This window comes from Vicia villosa, linkage group LG6 (assembly GCF_029867415.1).
Source record: "Vicia villosa cultivar HV-30 ecotype Madison, WI linkage group LG6, Vvil1.0, whole genome shotgun sequence".
Taxonomy (NCBI): domain Eukaryota; kingdom Viridiplantae; phylum Streptophyta; class Magnoliopsida; order Fabales; family Fabaceae; genus Vicia; species Vicia villosa.
In genome coordinates, this window is record NC_081185.1 from 146,398,773 (window position 1) to 146,413,240 (window position 14,468).

General features: G+C 35.5%; 2 protein-coding genes across 2 annotated transcripts; both read left to right on the top strand.

The window, feature by feature from the left end:
• Positions 1–1,302: 1,302 nt before the first annotated feature.
• On the top strand, positions 1,303–2,424 carry LOC131614927 (uncharacterized). The gene is made up of 3 exons (XM_058886459.1): positions 1,303–1,584; positions 1,666–1,848; positions 1,963–2,424. Exons 1-3 carry the CDS (start codon positions 1,303–1,305, stop codon positions 2,422–2,424), a joined length of 927 nt encoding a protein of 308 aa, XP_058742442.1.
• Positions 2,425–12,189: 9,765 nt separating this feature from the next.
• On the top strand, positions 12,190–12,564 carry LOC131614928 (uncharacterized). Its single transcript, XM_058886460.1, has one exon. It carries the CDS (start codon positions 12,190–12,192, stop codon positions 12,562–12,564), a length of 375 nt encoding a protein of 124 aa, XP_058742443.1.
• Positions 12,565–14,468: the final 1,904 nt, after the last annotated feature.

Consider the following 14,468-nt stretch of genomic DNA (forward strand, 5'->3'; position numbering starts at 1 on the left):
CCGATTGACGCGCCGTTTGGACCGTTAGAAAGCTAAAACTATTTTCTAAATTATGAAAACCAGTTTGACATCAATAAATTATTGTTTTATGGGTGGGGGCACGAATTGTGTGATTATTGTGTATATATATTATACTTGAAGAGTTATGATTGTTAATGACGTGGTGGTTAAATGACATACGAAGATGAGCTGCCGGTTGTTTACATAGTACGACCAACTGCTTTTAGTTGAATTGGAAGTGATGTGATTATTCCTTGTGTTGCACTGTTATGTTGTCACATTTAGACGTCACATACTTTGCATTTGATGATGACGTAGCCTGGATTGGCAAAGTGACGTGAGCTTCGGCTTGATTATGCCTCAATTGGCAAAGTGATGTGGGTTGATTCCCTGGGTACCACATGCATATTAGGAAGTTGGTCGCATTGCATTATCATTACTATTAATATTGATTTTCTGATTGTAATTCTTGGTTTGAACGTATATATGATTGTATATTGTAATGTTTTATGACGAATGAAACAAATGAATGAGATAACATAGAGTATGATCTTGTGAACTTGTATTTCGATCTGCTCATTATTATACTTCCGTTTATAATGTTATGATATCTCACCCCTTCTGTTTGAATGTTACCTTTATATTGGTAACGTGCAGATAATCCGGAGTAGCTTGAAGTGACGTTTAGCTGAGGAATCGCCTTGCTTTACGTAATTGGGCCGGTGTCGCTCTGATACGTAACACTTGGGGATTTCGCGTTTAGTTTGATGTTTTAAGAGTGAAACTTTATAAAACTCCATTGCTGAATTTTATATTAGAACTTATGTTGTTATTTGGTTTGAAGACGATATCGTCGATTTATGTTTTAAGTGTGATGCTGAAAAATTGTGAATGATTCGTACTATTATTTTCTGCTGCAATTAAAAGAAAAGAATTTCAGACCTGATGAGTTTGTGTCATGTGTTGTGTATCTACTTTATGAGCTTTTGTGTAATTATGAAGGTAGCATCCTAATGTTTTTGAAAATACGTTTTGTTTTACTATTATTTTCCTATATTTTCGTGGGACGATTTAGGGTTGCGGCTAGATCAAAAGTGGTTATTAAGAGGTTGGTTTCTCCTTCTCAAAAGACATTCGTTAAAGGGAGGAAAATGGTGGATGGTGTTGGATTATGCTAAAATATTCAAGAAAGGATGTTTAGTGGTGAAAGTGGACTTTGAAAAGGCTTTTGATTGTGTGTTTTGGGATTACTTGCGATACATTCTTTCTAGAATGGGTTTTGGTCTTAAGTGGTTGTCTTAGATGGAAGCGACAATCTTTTCTAGTTCGTTATCGATTTTGGTGAATGGTAGTCCTACGAGTGATTTCATGGCATCTAGAGGGCTTAAACAAGGTGACTCGTTATCTCCATTTTTATTCTTACTAGTGGCGGAGGGGTTGGCAGGGTTAATGAGGAATGCATGTGAGTTTGGGAGGTTTAGAGGTTTTCATCTCAACGATCTTATTCACTTTGAAATGTTACAATTTGCGGATGCTACAGTGCTTATTTGTGACTGTTCGTGGTTGAATTTGTGGTGCATTAGAGTAATTCTTTGAGGTTTTGAGTTGGAATTTGGTTTATGTATTAATTTGTGTAAGAGTAGTATCTTTGGTTTGAATTTTAAGGACTCCTTTCTTGATGCCGCTTCAGGTTTTTTGACTTCCGAAGTCGGAAAATTATCGTTTCTCTTTCTCGGTATTCTGGTGGGGGCTAACCATAGACGCAAAGCCACTTGGTTTTTAGTGATTGCAAAATTGACGAGTAGGCTATTTTCATGGAGGGGGAAGAACCTTTCTTTGAGCGGCAAGGTAACGCTCTTGAATTCTACTCTTAATAACATTTCCATCTTTATGCTTTTCTTTTTCAAAGCGCCTTTATGCATTTTGGAGGAGATTGTGAGTATTCAAAAAAACTATTTATAGGGGAATGGTGATGGTAAGAGAAAGATGTATTGGGTTACTTGGGATAAGGTGTGTTTGTCTAAACAGGAGGGTGGTTTGGGAGTTAAAAGTTCGGTGGATTTTAATCTTTCATTGATGTGTAAATGGGGGTGTCGGTTGTTGTCGGATAAAGACGCTTTATGGTCTAATCATATTAAGTTTAGATATGGGAGTTGTTTAGTCAATATTTTTGGGGGAGAGGTTCACCATAATGTTTTGAAATCATCGCTTAGGCGGAGGGATGTGTTTGGAGTGTGCAATCTTCAGATGGGAGAGGAGGCTTGGTTTCACAAGATCATTTCTTGTAAATTAGAGAATGGGGCGGAGATTAATTTTTGGGGTCATTGTTGGTTGGGCCCGAGGCCTTTGAAGGAGCTTTTTTCAAACGTTTATGAAGTTTGTGAGTCGTGTAGGAGTAAGATGGGTAAGGTGGGGTTTTGGTAAGACGGTGTTTAGCAATATTTCTATCAATATTTAAATTTTATATCAAATTAAGTAAATATAATATACTCAAACCAAAAAAAGAAATTGATTCACCTGGGAAAACAAATAAAAACTGCACATTTGAGAGAAAGACGGACCTTTAAGCATATAAATATTTTCGATATGTAAGTGGTGGCAAACAACTTGAAGAAGTCTATGGAAAGTTTGTCCATTCATCAAAAGCTAAAAAAAAATTTAAGCAAAATTTTTTTAAAATTAGTTTATAAGAAAAATGGACTGATTAGAGTACAAGGGGTACCTTTGCTCAATACAAGAAACATTACAAATTTAAGAAGTCTCTAGGACTTTTACATCAGTCATAGTATCTAACACACACTCTAGCCTTTACTCCAATTACAACCACAACCACGAGATCAGTTCAATGTTCGACACAATATAATCAACAAAACTAATTGTGTTATTAAACATATATAATGTTGTTTCTCATGAACCATAAGCTAAGCACCACACAGTGTCCATCCAAATCACACCAACATTAGATTTTCTAACTTTGCAATACTGTAAAAAAAATATGGAAATGATTTCTACCGTCCTCATTCTTCTCCTCCTCCATATCTAACCAATGGAAAATCTTTTCCCATACCTTTAGCCCTACTCTACATTGAAAGAACAGATGAGCTAAAGTTTCTCGATCTTCCAAATAGCAAGCATGTACCTTATCATGAATTTCATGCAGAATCCCTCTCCTTGAAAGTTGATCTCTGGTTGGAATTCTATTAAGCAACATCCTCCATACAAAAATCTTTATCTTTGAAGGAACCTATGTCTTCCAAATTCGTCTCACATCTCCTATAATTTCTTCCTCCCACTCATCTTCCTTCTCTACCAACAGAACTTATCTGCTACATCTGGCTTCAGTTCAACTCCCTTCAGAATTTCTACTAGTTGTAATCTCTACTCTCTAACCTCTACATTTTTATCACTCACTTTAATGTGGACAAACATATTCCAAACTCCATCAAGCCAATCTTCCATATCACTAATCAAGCCATTTGGTTTGGCAGTCGCCTGGAACAAACAGGTAAAGTAAAGATCAAAGGCTTACTACCTAACCATCTATACTTTCAAAAAAAATATCCTACTTCCTGCACCTACTTTGCTTTAAATATTTGTAATAAACCAATCATCTTGAGCTTGATTTTTCCTAATAATTTATTGAATGTCAATCCACTAATTTGGTGCCTTTCTATTTCCTCTCGGTCCATTACCTCAAAGAATATACTTTTAAAGGTTTCCATACTTAAACGTTAGAATATCCCTCCAAATTGCCTCATCTTTTAGCAACATCATCCATTTCCACTTGAAAACTAAAGCAAGGTTAAAAGATTACATGTTCCTTACTTCCAAGCCACCAGCCTCTTTTGGTTTGAAAATATTACTACATTTTATCCAATTGATTCCTCTCTTGTCTTCATTACCATGGATACGAAATATGTTGTCAATTTGGATAATTTCCTTGATGATCTTCTTAGGAGCTTTATAAAAAGACATGAAATAAAAAGGTAAGCTTGGAAAGACATAATTCATCAATGTTACTCTTCCTCCTAGTGATAGCCAATTATCTATCCAAGACGAGAGCTTCTTATTCATGCTATCAACCATAGGTCTCCAAGTTTCACACCTTCTTGGATTAGACCCTATAGGAATGCCAAAAAACATGAAAGGTGTAGACTCTACACAACAAGATAAGAATTGAGATGTTGCCTCCAAGACATTCTCCTCTATATGAATGCCAAAAAGCTTGCTCTTGAAGAAGTTCACTTTTAACCTTGACACCAATTCAAAACCCCTTGGAGTTGCAGTCAAACTCAAAAAATTCTCCCAACTACCTTTCCGAATTATAAGTGTGTCATCTACAAATTAGAGAATCTTATGCTCAGTTTGATCATCTATTTGGAACCTTGCAACAACTTCTAACCAAACTGCTTTATTGATTAGGAAAGCCAAACCTTCTACTGTTATGGAAAACATAAAAGTGGATAGAGGATCCCCTTGTCTTAAGCCTCTCTTAACCTTGCAATCATTTGTCGGGCTCCCATTTACTAAGATTGATGTGCTACAAATGAAGATGCATGCTTCCATCTACTTCATCCATCTATCTTCACAATCAATACTCATAAGAATAAACATGACGTCATTCCAACTCACACAGTCGTGAGGTTGTTCAAAATTAATTTTCAAAAGCATACACTGCTTCTTGTCTTTGTTTGCTAAATCTATTATATCATTAAGCACTAGAACACCATCTAACATTTGTCATCCTGTAACAAAAGATGTTGTGATTCAGAAACCACCCTACTAAGAATACTTTTTAGTCTTGCAACCAACCGTTTTGAGAGAATTTCATAGAAACAACCAACAGGGAATTTAGGCTTATATTCATCTAACTCTTGAGGGCTCAGAATCTTTGGGACAAGAGCAATAAAAAAAGTTGTTATAGACTTGTGCATCATAGCATTCAAATGGAAAATTAGTAAACAATTAAAAATATCTTCTTGTGTAATTCATTTAACTTTTAACCTTTAGGTCATTAGTTAAACTACATTCATAGTTTTCTCTTACTTAAAAGTGCTTTTGGGCTTATAGACTATCATATAAAATTAAATGAGAGCTTCTATAGAATTATAAAAATAAAATATATTTTTAACTTAGAGGAGATGTTATTTTAAAAATTCATAGTTATTGCAATATTATTTTAATATTTAATATATTATATTACCTTTTCTAAAAAGGTTTATTTAGATGTTTTAGATATGGTTTATATCAATTGCTTAATGGGTTTCTATTTCTCTCAAAAGTTACTGAGATACTTCTTGGAGGTAGTTCTGCATTAGTTGAGAGGAAATTGGAAACTGGACACACTCATTAGATACTTAATTTTAAAAACTCTCAAAAAATAATACATGGCCAAGGCCAAATATGGTTGTGAATAGAAATAAAGGGGATGTTTAACGTTGGAGTGAAATATGTCATCATAGATGTACTAATAGAGCACTTTTAAGAGCCAACTATAGGATGTACATATAACAAGTTCTTGTGATAGGTAATGTTGAATGTTGCATTGAGCTTGTTTTTAGGAATTAGAGTTGGTTTGGGCTGCTAGTTAATATATCTAGTCGGAATCTTAAACCATTATTTAGTTTTATTTGGTTTGATGAGTTTCCTAACTATGCTTAATTGGAAAATAATTAAATTTCAATTTGTCTAACCTAATATTATTGTCAGTTCTCTAGATTTAGGATAGGCATTAATTTTAGTAAAACAAATATAGCAACACTGTGATAAATAGGATGTGTTATCTTGGTTAAAAGAACAGGTTGAACAAGATGTCCTATGAAGAAGCATGTTGAGTTAAGATGTTCTATCAACTAAAGCAACATGTCAGACAAGATGTCCTATGCAGAAGCTATTTGACATCGTGATTGTTTTGGAATGGGTTGTTAGATAGGTTCAAGATTTAAATGATTCAGAATATTCTGGGAATATTATGCTATCCTATGTAGAGCTGACTGTTAGGTTTGGAAGATTCGAGTCTAAATCAAGAAGAATATTCACTTTCTAATTATGGTGATAATTTAGGAAGATTTGATTGAAGATCTATCTTTGTGCAGAAGTTTTCTGCTGATTTGTAGCAGCCAATAAGCTGTGATTAAAAGCCCAAATCCAGTTGGGAAAAAGGTTATAAATAGAAGCATTGTAACCTAGGAAAAATTACTAGTCGAAGATGTAAAAGTTTAAATTATTAAGGTTGAGTTTGTAAGCCACTCTCTATAAGAGTTGGTATGTGCGAGCCTCTCGAATATCATGTAGATATGAGAGTAGGACTGATGTTTAGAGTTGTAATTCTCCATTGTTCATTCTTAAGCTTTTAAGCATATAATGTTTATTATTCTTGGAGGAAGCTTTTAAGCCACTCTAAGTATAGTTCTTAGTCAAGAGTCTTGGCTAGGTATTATTCTGGAAGTGTGTCTTCCTATTTTATATATCGAAAGTTTAACATCAGAAGCCTGCGGGATTGATACAACCGTTAGAAGTTTCAGAATGGAAGTTGTCATACCCCAATTTTTGACCTAAGATACCACCTCATATCATCTGCATATGCATCATTTGCATCTCTGACAAATTGCATAGCTTGTGTTTGCTACTTGTGCTCAGCAGGATTTAAACAAGAAATCACTCATCAGTACAAGTAACAATTAGGGTTTTGTTCTCCCTTCATCTCAAAAGAACCATCTTCATCAACAATCAACATTTGGTCCTCAAAGATTCATTTCAACAAGCTCAGGGACTTTGAATCAACCAGATTAGGGTTTTGACTCAAGATAGCATACCCCTGACTTTTGCTCAGGATTTGACCTAATGACTTGGGACATGACCTCAAGACCCCAAGTACATCGTTTTGACCTAATCTATTGACTCAAGACATCCCCAACACAGGGATTGATCAACAGTGAAATTTCAAATCATCAGATTAGGGTTTTTGAACTATCAGGGACTGAAATCAGGGATCACATTTGGGAAACCCTAAAAAGCTCCAGGGGATCACTCAAAGGTTTTAATCATCTTCCAATAATCCCTATGACAATATCCAATGGAAATTACATCTCAATTCAAGATCCACAGTCATCAATTTCATCAGGTCGACAATTAGGGTTTTTGACCTAATTCACCTGAACCACTGACTTTTTAATCAGAACATGGTGCCACAACTTAAACCATGGCTCAAGGTCCTCCAATAATTCAATGTGATCCATTCATACCATTCATTTGGTGAGGATAGCCTGGTTCATTTGAAATCTCCAGAAACGCGATTCGTCTGAAAAAGTCAACTGTACAAGATCACCATTGACTTTTTGGAAATTTTGGTCAACCATGACTTTTGAAGTTTCAAATCATCAATATATGATATATAAAGTCATTTGATCAAGTAAAATCAAGAAAATCAATCAAGAATCAAAAAGTCAAAAGTTTGACTTTCCATACTTAGAAAAATTCTAAGTGTTTTTCAATGGTTTTTTCCAAACTTTGGAAGGGAATTTCTCAAAATTTCACCTACAAACTGAAAAAAACTTCCAACATGAAAGTTGTAGATTTTGATCCAATGAACAACTTTGTCACATAAAATGATTTTCCAAAAGATCAACCATTTAAGAGATATGGAGCTTCAAAGTTGGTATCTTTTGAAAATTTCACTTAAAATCTCACTTTCTTTAAAGTTCATGGATCTTTTTCACCCATTTCCTTAAAGGTCTTGAAGAAACTTTCAACTAGGGTTTTTAAGTACATAACATGAGCTTTCCAAAATGTCCAAGAGCATGAAAAAATATGGAGCATAGCTATGGTCTTGAATTTTGACATTAGTGACCATTATGCTTGAATTTTCACCATTTTTCACTAAGTTTCAATGCTATATGGCCTCTAATGCAAGTAATGACACATCAAAGCAATAATTGAAAGATATTTTCTGATTTGAAGATCAGAATGGAAGAGGATAAGAAGCTTGGAAGAATAACCATGGTTAAGTCACTTTAACCATTTTGCATTAAATGTAAAAGATTCCATTTTATCTCTTAAGCCAAATCATCACTCCTTGATCAACTTGCAAGGGTCTGAGTTCAGAACTCTTGGCTATAAATAGAGATCATTTCCACTCTTCAAACTCACACCAAAACCTCATAATCATAGGTTTTCTTCTTCTTTCTTGAATTGCAAGTTTCATAGTTTTCAAAGAGGTAGAAATCTCAACCTCTAAACCATTGAAGTTCTGGCCAAAATGGTGGTTCCAACAACTCATAAACATCGTATGGGATGTGTTTGATCCCCTCACACACCCCAAAACACCCTAAATCTCAAAATCACTACCTCACTTCCATATGAACACATATTGAGCCTTATCATGCCAAATTTCACTCAAGCTCATATCTGTCCAAACTAACACTTCCAACACCTCATATATGTCACATATGAACTATCAAAACACTCACCAACAATCTGAAACATCCCCATCATCAAATTCGATCCTCACTTGCTCCTACTGCAGATCAGGTTCCACACTTTGATCCAGGAGTTTTCAGATCATTCCAGGCATTCAAACACCTTCCATAAGGTCCATTGAAGCTGTCCAGATCAAGAAGCAACATCTGTAACACCTCCAGGCACGATTTCAATTTCCAGTTTTGCAAGTTTTTGAGGTAAGTACTTTGAACTTCAAACTCCATCATTCATGCATCATAAATGAAAAACTGGTTTACCATCATGTTTCTGCATACATATGGATCATTAACCCTCAATCAATTGCATCATAACTTGCACATACACGATTTCAGATTGAATCATAGAATTAGGGTTCGTCACGATTTCCAGAAAATTGATGATCTTAGAGAGGAAATAAATGAATTATGAGGATACCATCATGTTCCTTGTGAAAAATCGAGCAAGATAGGCTATTCACTTGATCAAATTGGTTCAGTTTCAGAAAAATTCAAAATCAGAATAGGGATATGTTCTTGGCGCCATTTTTTGTTCATAAATTTCAAATGTTTGTTTTTCAATATATTGAATGGAACGTGTGTCACTAACAAGCTGCGCGCGCAGCTCAGTTGGTTGTTGTTTTGAGTAGTGAACCTCTGGGCGTGGGTTCAAACCCTGGCAGGACCAAAACCCAATTTTTTGACACTTATTTTCATCATTTTCTTTACAACTTTAACTAATTAATTAACCAATCAAATCAATTCATTTTTACTTCATTTTTTGCACACTTATCATTTAATATATGTATTTTATGAATGTCAAAAAAATCACAAAAAAAATGTTTATTTAATGTGTTTTTTATTAGGTCAAAAATGACATGTTTTTAAGTGTTTTTAATACTTTAAAATATTATTTTTCATTTGATTTTTTAACCTAATCACTTGTAAATATTTTTTGTGATCAAACCCTAATCATTTAGGTCTTAGTTAAACATAAGATTTGTCTTTGTTTAAATTAAGTTGATTTCTTTCAAATTTCAAACCGTTTTAAAACAGGCGATCACGGTTTTTCAAAACAAATAAACCTTTTCTTTTTGGTTTTCTTTTCAAAAGAAACTATTGATTAAATCTTTCTGGATTGATCAATTGATTTTCAAAACAACTGGGCCTCTCGAATATTAGAGAGTATAAGTCCCATTCCTTTTTCTTTGTACAGTTTTTCTTTAAAAACTTCTTTCAAAACTTTCAAACAGTTTTTTAAACGGCGAAAACCTCGCGCTTTTTTAACAAAACAAATCAACCATGTTTTATAAAATAAAACATGGGCCTCTCGAATATTAGAGAGTATAAGTCCCTTTCCTTTTTCTTTGTACAGTTTTTCTTTAAAACTTCTTTCAAAACTTTCAAACTGTTTTCAAAACCTCGCGCTTTTAAACAAAATAATCAACCATGTTTTATAAAATAAAACATGGGCCTCCACATAGGTATAAGTCCCATTCCCTTACATGAAATTAGGTATTTCATTGTACATACACCTTTTTGTACATACCTCGATCAATTTGATTTTTAACCTCGAATAACAATTCAAAAATGAAGGTTTTCTTTAAATCTTCCCAAAAATACCATGGGCCTCCATGTAGGTATAAGTCCCAAGCCCCTTGGTAAATACTTGTTTACATAGCTTCTGAATAAACTCAATGGGCCTCTCCCCGAGTATAAGTCCCGAGCCCCCGTGTTTACAAATGGATCATGCTTACAGGTATATTTCCTTCATAAACTCCATTATATACACACACTTTGTCATATATATGTAATTGTTCATACTTGTTCATGTTTGTCCGTGTTTGTTCATACTTGTTCATGTATTTGTGTTCATGTTATATATACTTGTTCAACTTAGTACAACACTAGGTTCCCCATAGCCTCCTATTGGGCTTCGTGCAAAGAATCTCCCTAGTTTAGGTTAGGACATAGAGTATGGTTTCCCGGTGAAATCGCTCTAAGAGCTCAAACCAACTATACCATGCCTCCTCTTGGGCTTCGTACAAACGACTTGTCCCTCCCATAGCCTCCTCTTGGGCTTACAATGCAAGGACCCTCGATTGTCCCTCCCATAGCCTCCTCTTGGGCTTACAATGCAAGGACCCTCGATTGTCCCTCCCATAGCCTCCTCTTGGGCTTACAATGCAAGGACCCTCGGATAGCCTCCTCTTGGGCTTCGTACAAGGACCCACGTGCTTCTTATAAGCATCCCCAATATCCAAATCAAATACCCTAGGAGATTAGACATTTATCATCTCTATGATAGGAGTATCTCTTCTATATCATCACAAACAATCAATCAATCAATCGACTTAACTTTTTTGCCACAAGGCTGGCTAATCAATCAAACCTTTTTGCCACCATACTGGCTGATTAATCAAAGTTTTTGTCACAAGGCTGACTTCATTGAAACTTTTGCCACAAGGCTGGCTGATTAATCAAAACTTTTTGTCACAAGGCTGACTTCATTGAAAGTTTTTGCCACAAGGCTGGCTAAAAAACATCTTTATCATTCTAAGCACCATAAGTGGCATGGCCCAGGGCTTATAATGAAATGATTTTCAAACAAAATCAAACAGATGTATGTGATGATATAGATTAGATACATCGAACATTTAGATGACATTTGTCTCTTATCCTTTGCTTCCATTAGCATAAGTGGGAACTACGATTGCTCTGACTTTCTCAACATCCCTTTAAGAATACGTAGGCACAAGGTCGTATCCTTGGCGAGCAAAACTTCTCCCTCAAACCATTCAAACCTTAGCACCCGTAGACCCGAGCTACAGATGCTCTGATTCCCTCTAAGGGATATGTATGCAGAAGATTGCGATGATCTTTGCGAGCATAATCAAACAAACACCCTAGGTCCCACCTACCTCTCAATAACATAGAATGAAAAAACATAGCAAAGAAACCTATAGAGTACTATAGATACGTTGGGTGCTAATACCTTCCCTTCGTATAACCAACCCTCTTACCCGGAATCTCTCCCCCACTTTTAAGGTTATTGCAGCTTTTTTCCTTTTCCTACTTTGGAAACAATAAAAAGTTTGGTCGAAACAAAAGAAAAATCATTTTTTGAGCACTCGAGCCTAAAGAAGGCATCAGGTGTCTCATCCCGAAAAAGATACGATTTTTCCCCGCGACAGAAGTGGGATAGTATTTCTATGGACTTTGTGACGGGATTACCTAATACTTCAAGAGGACATGATTCTATTTGGGTGATTGTTGATAGGCTTATGAAGTCGGCTCATTTTATTCCTATTAACATCACATACCTAGTGTCGAAGTTGGTGGAGATTTATACCAGTGCGATTGTTAGGCTGCATGGCATTCCTTTGTGTATCGTACCGGATAGAGATCCGAGTTTCACATCTGATTTTTAGAAGAGTTTGCAAGAGGCGTTGGGTTCTAAGTTGAGACTGAGTTCGGCGTATCACCTCAGACGGATGGTCAGACGAAGAGGAATATTCAATCATTGAAGGATCTGTTAAGAGCATGTGTTCTTGAGCAGGGCGGTTCGTGGGATACTTACCTTCCATTGATTGGGTTCACATATAATAATAGTTACCATTCTAGTATCGGAATGGCACCCTTTGAGGCATTGTACGGTTGGAGATGTAGGACTCCTCTGTGTTGGAATGAATTTGGAGAAAGTGTGGTGCTTGGACCATAAATTGTCTGATAAGCTATGGAGAAGGTGATGTTGATTCGAGAAAAGATGAAAGCTTCACAAAGTAGACAAAAGAGTTATCATGATAAGCGATGGAAGGATTTGAAATTTCAAGCGGGTGACCATGTAATTTTTAGAGTTACACCTGTGATTGGTGTTGGGCGAGCATTGAAGTCTAAGAAGCTCACTCCTCGTTTTATTGGTATGTATCAGATATTGGAAAAATTTGGAAATGTGGCGTATAGAATAGCGTTACTGCCTAATCTTTCGATTTTGCATGATGTGTTCCATGTATCACAACTCCGGAAGTACGTTTTCCATCCGTCGCATGTGGTTCATATGGATGATGTGCAAGTACGGGATAATCTCATGGTGAAGACGATGTCGGTATGAATTGTGGATCGTGAAACAAAGACGCTCAGAGGCAAGGATATTGCGTTGGTGAAAGTGGTTTGGACGGGAGCTGCTGGAGAAAGCATGACTAGGGAGTTGGAAAGCAGGATGCGGGAATCCTATCCCGAGTTGTTTGGATCAGGTAAATTTTTTAGGACGAAAGTATTCTAAGTGGGGGAGATTTGTAACACCCGTATATCGATTTATTATTTAATTTGAATTATTTTAGTATTTATTGAGTTTTGGCGTATTGTGAGCGACCGAGTTGGTATTTTTGCGGGATAACGGGTCGAGAGTCAATCGTGAATTTTAATATTTTTAGTATTAGAAATATTATTAGAATAATATTTGGTGTTTTGGGAATTTATCGAGTAATTAAGATTAAACCGAGAATTTGAGACTAAGAGTAAAGGGGGTATACTGTGAGTAAATTAGATGGGCTAGAGGTAAGTGTTGTACGTGAATAATTTTGTTTAGGCCCAAATTTAGTAGTGAGGCACTTAGGGTATACCACTAAGGTTTTACAAAACCAGAAAACATAACATTGTGGATAAATAGCAAAGCAGCAGAGAAGAGGAAAATAGGAGAAGAGAGAATACGAGCAATATTCATAGCGGAACGATTTTGGGGGATTTTGACCGGAACGTAAATTAGAGAGACCTTTAATCCAAAGGTAAGGGTGGGGTTCTTGCTCTATAAACGAGGGTATGATGAATTGTATGTGGGGTTTAGGGGATTAATATTGTCTCTGTGTTTCGATTGTCGCTCTGATACGTAGCACTCGGGGGACAAACGAGTGTTTTATTAATTATTTGTTTTGCTGAATTTTCAATGACGTTTTGCAATTTAATTTGTACTTTGAAGTTGTTTTGCGAAGATGCTATGGTGTTGACTTAATTTTTGGGAAGTTTTGTGAATCCGCTGCGTGGTTAAATTTTATTCGATGAAGTGACTTTTGGAGACTAAATAATTTATTATAGTTGTCCGTTTTGATTATATGTGCTATGTATCTATGTGAAGGTGTGTATGCCGTAAATGATTTAAATGACGAAATGTGATATCCCATATGAATGTTTGAAATTTTATACTCAGATTTATGAATAAATATTGGGGTAGAATTGGGGTGTTACACGTTGTGTCAGATCAGATGTCCCAACAAGTCATAGGATGTCTGGAATCTGATATACCCTAATTTCAATTACCTCTTCAAATTACAAATCATTGTGTTCCTATATGACTCAAATATCGATGATAAAATGTTACTTTGATTTGTAGTTGATGACATGGATTGTGGTATGAGCCAAAAAATTAGTCATTGTTCTAATTATTCCATAAATGGTTTGAATATGATGATACAAAATATTTGATCTCTTTTAATTGAGCCAATGCTTATTAATAAAAGAGTTGGCTAAGGACGACTTAAGTTAAACAAAATAATTGTGTAAAGTATATATAAGACAATGCTTATTAGCAGAAAGAGATGCCTAAAGAGAACTAACACCAGTTCTTTTATCAGAAAAGTAATGTCTAACAAGGATATACGCCAACATTTTTATCAGAAAGTGCTTTTGAATGATGCCTTACATCAGCACTTTCATTAGAAAGTGCTGCCTAAAGAAAACTAACATCATCTCTTTTATCAAAAAAAATTGTCTAAAAAGGATTTATGCCAACACTTTTATCAGAAAGTGTTTATTAATGATGCCTTACGCCAGCACTTTTATCAAAAAGCGTTGCCTTAAGAGACTTACGCTGACATTTTTATCGAAAAGTGCTACTTAAAGAGGACTTATGCCAACCCTTTTAAAAGAAACCACTTCCTAAAGAGGACATACGCCAGCTCTTTTTAACATAAAGCATTGCCTAAATTGCGCTTAAGCTGACACTTTTACATTTAAAAAATG